The following is a 9,806-nucleotide window of genomic DNA, read 5'->3' as shown; positions in this document are numbered from 1 at the left end:
ACACTTCAATTTGCATGGTGCAATTACACTGCCCACCCACCACCTACCCCCTTTCATGTCAATCCAAGTCCTCCATATCTAGTAGAATACCATGTTTAATTCAGCCTCTACTACACGCAACATCATGTTTATTGTTCCTTGTATCCCATCAGTAATTATGTACTGTTTGTTCTATTGGCCAGGGATGGCTTTAATAATTTGTTAATTTTCAATTACTCCTATTCCCATTCCTTTAAAATTGTTGTTCCTGTATTATCAATGCTGCTGAGAAAAATAAGTTCATTGCTTCCTCTATCCTATGTACTCCTACAAACTGTATCCAGCCATGGATATCATTTTGTTCTACAAAACTAAAGTTGGTACGCGAGTGCTTGCGCTAGCATGAACTATCAGTATTAAGGAGGCTTTCTGAAATGCTGATGTAACTATTTAAATCCAGAATGATCAAGTACCTTGACTGCTATCCTCCTCTGTGCTGCTGAAGTCATCCTCGTAGTAGGTGTTTGAATCTGTAGAAGCACTGGCATCACTGCTGACTGAGCCCTTCCTCTGGCGCTGAAGAACACAAGCCTGATGGAAGCAAAAACAAAAGCAGTCTTAAAAGATGACCACACTTCTCAATGTTTCAATTAAACAATTAAATTTCATGCTTTTTTAAAATCAACCACCAATTTTGTTAGAAAAGCTGTGTTGAGAAGAAACACAACAAACAACAACATAATCTTGTCTTGTATGTACATTTTATTGCACCCTTTGCAATTAAATTTCATGCTTTTTTAAAATCCAATTCATCCAATTTACATAAACTGTTGTGTAAGGTCACAGTGCACAGTGAAATAAAGAACACAGTATAAATAGCAACTGTACATGTTACAAGTGTGAATATAAATGACTGCACCTTTTTGTAAGAAGTGGAGAGAAGGGTGAAGAGTAGGTTGGTCAGGGGCACAGAATCAATGAGCCTTTGGACCCTCTGGATGGAAGTACTCTGCGCCATGATGCTGAGCTCAGCTGGTGGCCCATCACTCACCCAACCCTGCAGGAAGGAGGGAGGGAGGAATCAGAATTAAGAAAGATGGTTTTCAAGAAATATAAGATCTGACTGTGTTTTCTTATGTATATATTCCAGGCTTTAACAATAATTACAAATTGCTTTGTATATACACTAGTGCCACCAAGAGTGGAATTCATCAAAAATAAAGACATTTGACTGGTTCGAAAACTACAGGATTTTATTTATTAACAGTGAAAAATGGGATATAATCTGCTAATACAACTGAGAAGTCATACAAAATGAAGAAGACAGCTGAAGAGCACATTTTTTTTTCTTCAAATAACAATAACCATAATAGATGAGTGCTCACATTTCATTAGCCACATAAGCATTGGCCAGTCAAGTCTTAACTAGTCACAATAACAGAAAAATACAACAGAAAGCAACTGTATTTGTGTTTTCTTTAACATACTCGGTGCAGAGCCTCAACTTGCAGATCCTGGAAAAGCGAAGTCAAAAGTTTGATGGCATGGTTGGCCAGGATTACAGACAGAACTCCAAATCCCTGATGCCTTTTTTGAAAAGAAAAAAAAAAGACGAGATTTAATGCACACAATGTGGCCTTTTTCTTACATATAATAATCAAATAAGCTTATAAAATATGTGGTTTGTGCTTTTTAATTAATAAGTGAGCCAATAAACTCACTCTCCACCCAAATAATGTCGTTTTAAATACAGGCCTTTCTCGTGACCTACTAAAGCCCTTGGACATTTCATTAATGAACAGCTAAAATGAGCCAAGAAAACATTAACATATTTCAAATTCATTGGAAATTACCCTTTCCCAGGACCAAGTTTAGGCGATCCTGCGCCATCCTTGGTACGGGCAGCAATATCCCGGACACGCAGGGCAGCCAGGGGATCCTTTTCTTTCCCTTTATCTGCCAGAGCAGTCGGGCTCAGGTTAAGAATCAGGTACAGGCTGTTTAAAAGGCACCAGGCTCCAAGCAGCTGGAAGTTCTGATAATGCTGTAGTACACAATAAAAAAAACCAAAAAGAAAAATTACCTCTGACACAATTCTTTACTACAACTTTAAAACCAGCAAATTTCAGAGTCATCAAATCAAAAGGCACTATAAACTATTCTTTAGGGGTGACCCCAAGAGTAGAGTTAGTCAAAGATGCTTCTAGTCGAGCCTTTATTTTTATTTTATTTTTTTGTCAGGCAGTGTGCATTACAATAGAACACAGCCTCAGCTGTCTTCTTTTCCTCATTTTTGGTCTTAATTTGACCAAAATTCATGCCTGTTGATTTTCTGGCAGTCTAGGATATATAAAATACAAATAGTCATACTGAAGAGCAAAATCCTTAGTCAGACACAGCCCTACTATTATTATTCTACTATAGCACTGAAAAACCTGGTACTGACCTCTCCTCCAGCTCTGCGGGAGTTGCTGATGGCATGTCCAATCATTTCATAGATCTCCAGCTGTTGCCAACACAAATTTTGTACTTGTTACCATTTTAAATATGCTCTATCTTCTTAAAGTATGCATGCTAAACAGATTATAAAAAAAAATTGATGCAATGTCAATATATAAGACACTAGCTTCTACATAGACACAGTCAGAACTAAATTATATTTCTGCACAATTCTTTCATGAAATGAAATCTGTAATCTAGGCTAATGCAACAATCTGTGAGCCATAACATGCAAATTAGTAAGATAAGTTTCTATGTAGCACTAGACAATGGCTCAAAATATATGACCATACACTGAGAAAGTTGAACTCATAATACCCACACATTTCTGGACAATTGTGGCTGCGTCATTTTCATAGTCCTCCTCTTTGGTCCCAGTGGAGGCAGAGCGTAGCTGCAAGCCACTACCTACCTGCAGAATGGCCATGCAAGTGGCCACACTCACACCTAAAGAAGTAGCAAGAAAGTTTGTTTTAATTCAATAAAACAACAGAATTGCTGCATTCAGTTGTTGTTTAAATAGGGAGAAGTGCAGTAGTTTTGTTCTAGCTACACTATGTTGCTGCACTGCTTTACTGTCTACAAAGATTGCAGTTCATATGAAAAACACACAAACTCATCTCACCACCCTGTCTACAATTTCTCTTTATTGGTTTCTTGAAGTTTTTCTTATACAAGTCTGAATTACTGGACAATATAATTTTATTTTGCCCACAAATAATTACCACTTACCAGCATAGAGACAGCTCAAAGCCAGCACAGTCATATCCAGTAATCTCCCTGGTGTCAGTGGCTCCAACACAGGCAAGGAAAGTGTGTCCAAAGCCATGGTTACATCTATCACCAGTGAATGAAATCTAGGTATGGGTATTAAGTATAAACATTTACTGAAGGTTTGGGAGGGAAAAAAACTTTCCAAAACTTAGACATCAAATACGCATGCAAAAACTTAAACAGATTAAGTAGCCTCTTCAAATAAATCATCATCGTATAAGGTATATTGCACTCAATGAAAAAAACCGACCCATTGCGGACAGCAGTGGCATCACTGTGGCAGGCATGATAAAAAAAGAGTTGGCTGACACAGCATCCTGGAAACGGTTGATGTAACGCAGAAAATAGGGCAAGTTGAGGCACACTCGTAGCAACTTCTCAGACCCCCCTAGAAATACAAGATATGAAAAATAAGAACTACTAGTTCTAATAAGAACAGAACAAAAGGAAAAATAAAATAAACCATGTGGAATTAAAACATCAAGAGGAAAAAGTACTTCGGTACTTCTTAAAAGATTTGGAGCTCCAGAGTACAATTGTTGCATTAATGTCAGTGAAAAATTAACTAGTGACTGTAATACAACATGAAAAGGTCAAGGGAAAACATATTAAACTGGGATGATGTTAAATTACCAGCAGGAAACTGCTGAAAGGTGATGAGTGCTTCACATTTTAAACATTGTGCACCTGTGTTTTAGATATTTAGTGGGGTTCCAATTAAATGGACTACACTAAGAAGACTTGAAACTCCAAATTCACATAAAATTTTGAAACATTTACTAAAAAAAAAAAAAAAAACATAATGTCAAAGGAGTTAAAGGGAAAGGAAAAAAAAAACATATTTCCTGAATTACAGCTTTATTGCAATACAATGGACATGGATTTATCTTGGCTTCCTAAAATTTCAGACATTTCCAAAAACAAGAAATGCTAATGTGTTTCAGCACAAAAAGCCTGGATAAAACTTTTAAATCAAGACAAGTAAATAGTATAACTTAGTGTTAATATACTGCCCTGCAATAAAGCAACTACTTACCAAGTTCCTGTAAGCTTGACACATTCTGAGATACGAAGGCATTTTTCATTTTGGCCTGAGCGGCTTGATCAGTGGTTTGGTCATCGCAATCACTTTCAGCCTATAAATTGGAGAGAAGTGAAAAACATAATATTGATGATTCATTATAGCAGTGGCAAATTAAATTACAGGTTAAAAGTTAGGGATGCGACCATACACTCGGCATACAAGTCAATACATGATATTGGGTTCACAAGAATGAGATGAAATTACATTTTAACACTATTTCTAAGAAATCTTCAATACTAATATATATACTGTATATATGTATATGACTGGAAAAATAGTCTTCTATTCAACTGAAAGTCACAAAATACAAAACAACATGCATTTTGAAATCTTAACTAATCATCTTGTAATGAATGTCAGGTCTACTTTCTGAGTATGAATCATCATATGCAGTAAAAGACAACAATATGTAAGCAAAACTCAACTAAATGGCTTCTCTCCTGTATGATGTCACATGAGTCTCCTCAGACCTTATAACTGCATGAACTATGCATGACCTTTTAACTTCTAACTGAAGCTGTGTGTGACTTTCTAATGCCATCTTCACCCTCACCACACTGCGCTGGACGGTGGCATCATCCAGCAAAGGCACTGTGTTGACCAATCATGTACAGGAGATGATCGGGACATGGACACCCACAGGAAGAAGACTTTTTTTTGTTTACCTTGTTAGCATGAGCATTCACTGTTATTCACTGACGAATTTGGGCCACAGATAAAGCACCATAATGGCACACCATGCATTTTCATTAGTACTGGATGTTACACTGTGTTTTTTTTTTTATCTATCAGTGCAGACACAGTGATGGTAGAATTGGTGCTAAGGTAGAGCAGGCTACATTAGCAGCATGGCAAACCAAGACACAATAGAAACTCACAGGCTGTATTGTACACACCTACAACACTGCCTGCAACCCATCACCCCACTGACCAGCGCGAGGGAGTTGCATTTTTGTCGGACTAATGTGAACGTGAACGCATCATCACACTCCGTCATACTGGCCTGGTTCTGTTATGTGCTGATATTGCGAGACAGCTTTTGCCTCAATGAGAAATACTGTCACATTTTAATATCACGAAATCTCATCACACCCCTATTAAGAGTTTGTTTTTAGTAATTTCTGACAGTCACAGTGTTGGAGGGCATGTCTGTAACTTGCCTGCATGTGTGCTGTTGATGGGGAGGCCAAGATGGTCGTAAGGTCAGGATGAAAAACTGAAGTCAGTTGATTAAAGAAGTTCATTTGGACTTCTTTTTGTCGAAGCTCTGGGCTCACAGCACTGGGCAGCTCCTTCTGATCTTCCACTATTAAATGAATGAAGACAACATTTTCTTAGTCACATACAAAATCTCTCAAGGTTTCTTGTTTTGGCTAGTGGAATATTCTGTCAAATTTTCAGCCCCAGTATGCATAAATATCAACAACATCACTGAACGATCACTAAAGCAGTCAATAAGAAAAACTAATGAATCAGTGAACTAAACACCAGTATGCAAGCCTCGAGTCAAAACTGCAGTTTCCTTAGTTCTGAATTACTCTTTTAGTTCTTTTTATGAATGATTAATTTAATTAATTTAATGATTAATTTCTCTTTACAAATAATGTTGTTTCATACCAAGTTAAATATTGTTTAACTTTGGTTTCTATCTTGAAGGGCACTTACCATCTGAAAGGGTCTTGACAGTTTGAGGCAACTTAGCAGACTTCATCATAGCAGTGAAAGTTATGATTTCTGTGCGATCTAGTCTGCTGCAGCCAGTGCAAAGTCCTTTTATTAGAAGAATCAGGTGTTTCTAAAGAATGAACAGTGAAAGCAAACAGTATTACTAAATTTAACTGGTGGAGCTGTATAGTAAATAATGTCCTGTCAAACAGAAATACATAAGGATAAAAAGGAAGTTACTGTCTTTTAAACTCGCCAAAATATAAAAGTAAAAATGCAAATTTCAGACTTAAAGTGAGCAGCATTTTCTCTGGGGGTACTGAACATTTTCTCACTTTTTAAAACAGACATAAAATGTTCTGTTGTATACAGCCCTACAACATTACACTCTGCTACACAGTTTGTCTTTCTTACCTGTGACACTGCACATGCCTCATCTGGGTTCTCCAGGCGCAGCAATGAGAATTCAATCAATACTTTGCATGCTGCAGCAACTGACAGCAACTGATTTCTCGGTACTAGAGAGACAGGGTAAAAACTGTTAGCAGGCTGGAAGAAACAACCTTTGACATTTACACTTTTTAGCTGAAAGCCAGCAATAAGTTCTTATCAGTTCTACCAAATAGAAACTAAAGATACATACTTTGTCCACATACTGTGGTGATGTAATGTGCAGAGAGGGCCACGAATGATGAGTAGAAAGGCTCATACTGTTTGTCATGATGAAGAATATCTGATTCACTGCAAATGACAAGTTGAATATCTCATTAAAAACTGTCAAATATGATTTTCTATTGAATGTTATTATAGCATTTTTCTGAAGAGGAGAGCTGGGAGAGACGATGACATGGGACTTATATGATAAACACTAATGTCAAATTAACTTAATACCACTATAACATTAAGCAACAGTCAAGCAAACTCCTCCAACCCAGAGAGGTATTTGCCAAAATGCTGATGTAGAAAAATAATCTGGAGCTTATAAAACATACTGCAAATTGTATTATTACAAGACTGTGCATATGATAATAAATGAACAGGTGTGACATTTTATTTCTTACTGTATTACCTCAGAATTAATTTAGATTTTTGAGTCTGCAACCTTTTTTCATGCTTGGTAATTTGTACTTAACAGGCACACCTGAGAGCATTTAGCTACATTTCACAAACCATGATAGTTTGTTATTAATGAATGCTGAGAAATGTGTTCTCTGATAAAAAGCAATAACCTAGAACTAATCCTGCCCTGGCTGTCAGTATAGTGAACTGCATTATGAGGTAAACTTAATGTCTCTGAGTATATGGTTTATGTAGCCTTTTTGAAAATGTTTGACAGCTCTACTCTTTGCCTAATTGGTTTGCCATCAGGGAAAACCACTCTGTGGTAAACTATGGAGTAATGCTCCTGTTGTTAAACCTCAGAAATGTCCCACACCTTCAAGCACTGACACAAACTGCATGGACCCAAAAGACATCTCTTCAATGTGTGATCTAATCACAAGCTTCTAAAACAGAAGAAAAGCCAACTCATTGTTAGTACAAGTCCTTCACAATTATCCACAATAATCAAAACAAATACATACAAAGAAAACACAACCAGTTTCTTCTCCAGCAACCCTGCTGGACACAACCAAAGGAAAAAAAACTACTAATCCAATTCTCATTCTCAGGATGTTAGAAACTCTTGAATGTTCAATAAAAAAAAAATTGCTGAAAAATGCTTTGAATTTAACAGTGTACCTAATGAGTGAGCATCAAACTAGTCATAGCTATAATCAATTATACATAGTTTTAACCCCTTTAGAGGTTTGCAGAATACATTTATATTACTGATATACAGTACCAGTTAAAAGCATGGACACACTTTACCACTGAATTCAATAAGAAAGTGAATCCAAACTTTTCACTAGTAGCGTATGTCTGAAGATTGTTTCCTTTCAATTAAAGAAATCAATTCATCTTTGTTTTTTATGAAAACAAGCACTGCCATTTGTGATGTGGAACAAATGCTCTACATTAACAACAATTATAAATAAGCACCTGATGCTTAAGGTTAAACAGGCATTTTAAAGTTTGTCAACGGAAGCAATTTACACTTCTACATAATATGCATATATAAGGATAATAAAAACTCGTGGCAGGAGAATGTAAGCACAGTTTTGATTTAAGTGTTTGCGGGTTATTGGTTTATCTGAAAATGTAAGCATTGAGAAATAAAACCCAATAAAGACAGTAGGAAGCTATTCCCTTGAATGTCCCGAGGGATCTGCTAATATCACCACCTAACAGCAGTGTCAAGTGACAACCTGGCTACTGTGTAGACACTAATGACTTGACAATCACTCCATGGGGGATGTATGTATCTATAGTTTGCAGTGCGACAGTTTTGTAAGCAAATCAATTACAGTTTCTCCAAAATAACTATGGCCCGCTATTACACTCGTGTTCACCGACAAGTTCCCCTGCCTAACAGGAACCACATTTAGTTCCGCAGCAACATATCTAGGTTAATATTTGATTAACAATACATTAACGGCGACCCATCACTACCATCAAAACTGAGTATAGAGTGCAAGGTCCCCGCCTACTTTCAGCTCAACCACATAAACAGCAGATAACGACAAGCTGACTGGCTACATTAACCAGCTAATGTATTGATTAATCGATGACATGTCACGAGTAGACTGGATATGGCAAATTCATCATGCAAGCCAAATAAAGTTTAGCTAACTTAAGTTAGCTGACGTAGTCAACTGTTACTGTGGCTGGGCCATTTCAACGATGCGCTATCCAGAAGGCCCACTAGATAGCTTGCTGGCTAATGTTTGTGGTAGCTAGCTAATGATGAAGCAAATTTCCTGAATGTTACACTGCGACGTTGATTTACGTTTACACAGCAATAACGTTGCATTGAAGATCGAGATCCATCATCCACCACCCGTGCTTTGTTTAAAACTGTTTCATTTACCAGTCAGGGGAGGCTAAATAGCATTTTGAGTAACTTAGCTAACGTCCGCAACTGTCTCGATGCCTGTACAAGTTAGGACCAAGAAGCTTGCGAACAGCTACCGTTAGCTAACATTTCCCATCGAACTTAACTAACCAAGCTAAGTTAGCCTATCAGCTAACTCCTGGGTGGACACGGTCAATATTCAAGCAAACAGAGACTCGAAATTTATTGACATGTAACCGGTTACCTGTTGATTATAGACCCAATAAGCTGAGGTAGCTCCTTCGTTTCAAAAGCGGTGTATGAGGCTGATAAAAGCGGCCGCACTGCCGCTGTCCATTCGTGCTCCCCATCTCCTCCGCTCGACGCCATCTTGAAATCCATAGAAAAAAACCTATCCAGTGGAAGAAGAAACTGAAAGTAAATCACTGGGGGCGCTCAGACTCTCGGTACACGATCATTAATAATACAACAAAACATAATAAAAATGAAATTGCTTTTTTCCATTATAAAACTGAAAAAGTAATACCTCATGAATGTCACTTATTTGTTTTCATTGGACTAAACACATGGATAGTGTTTTTGATTTCATGGTTAGAGTAAAGAATCACATATGTAGAAGCATACAATTCTACATAATTTAACACTCTTGTAAATTAAAAGTGTAGGCCTATGCCTATTTTTTCAGTCTTATAATTCGGTAGGTGTTAATACTTGTCAGTGATGCTGACTGCATTGGCTCCTGGACCAATATTGGTCCAATGTAATGTAATTTCAGAAAGGTTACTTTATCATTTCTATAGTAGCAATAGGACTTTATTCATTACCAGCAATCAAGCTAATAAAAAGTTAAAT

At 37.1% G+C, this 9,806-nt stretch overlaps 1 protein-coding gene across 1 annotated transcript in view; it reads right to left on the bottom strand.

Moving 5' to 3' along the window:
- ubr4 (ubiquitin protein ligase E3 component n-recognin 4) overlaps positions 1-9,411 on the bottom strand; it is a 56,831-nt gene extending 47,420 nt beyond the window's left edge. Inside the window, 15 exon segments of the mRNA XM_020619566.1 lie at positions 453-570; positions 899-1,036; positions 1,467-1,566; positions 1,833-2,023; positions 2,426-2,485; positions 2,801-2,925; positions 3,211-3,335; positions 3,503-3,527; positions 3,530-3,640; positions 4,289-4,388; positions 5,497-5,642; positions 6,002-6,131; positions 6,416-6,519; positions 6,645-6,742; positions 9,199-9,411. Of these exon segments, the coding sequence (XP_020475222.1) occupies positions 453-570; positions 899-1,036; positions 1,467-1,566; positions 1,833-2,023; positions 2,426-2,485; positions 2,801-2,925; positions 3,211-3,335; positions 3,503-3,527; positions 3,530-3,640; positions 4,289-4,388; positions 5,497-5,642; positions 6,002-6,131; positions 6,416-6,519; positions 6,645-6,742; positions 9,199-9,335 (1,708 nt within the window). The 5' untranslated portion in view covers positions 9,336-9,411.
- Positions 9,412-9,806: the final 395 nt, after the last annotated feature.

The sequence above is a fragment of the Monopterus albus genome, unplaced genomic scaffold, assembly GCF_001952655.1.
Source record: "Monopterus albus unplaced genomic scaffold, M_albus_1.0 scaffold6.1, whole genome shotgun sequence".
NCBI classification, from domain to species: Eukaryota; Metazoa; Chordata; class Actinopteri; order Synbranchiformes; family Synbranchidae; genus Monopterus; species Monopterus albus.
Note: the sequence above shows the minus strand (reverse complement) of the source record. Positions and strands in the feature narration are given on the sequence as shown.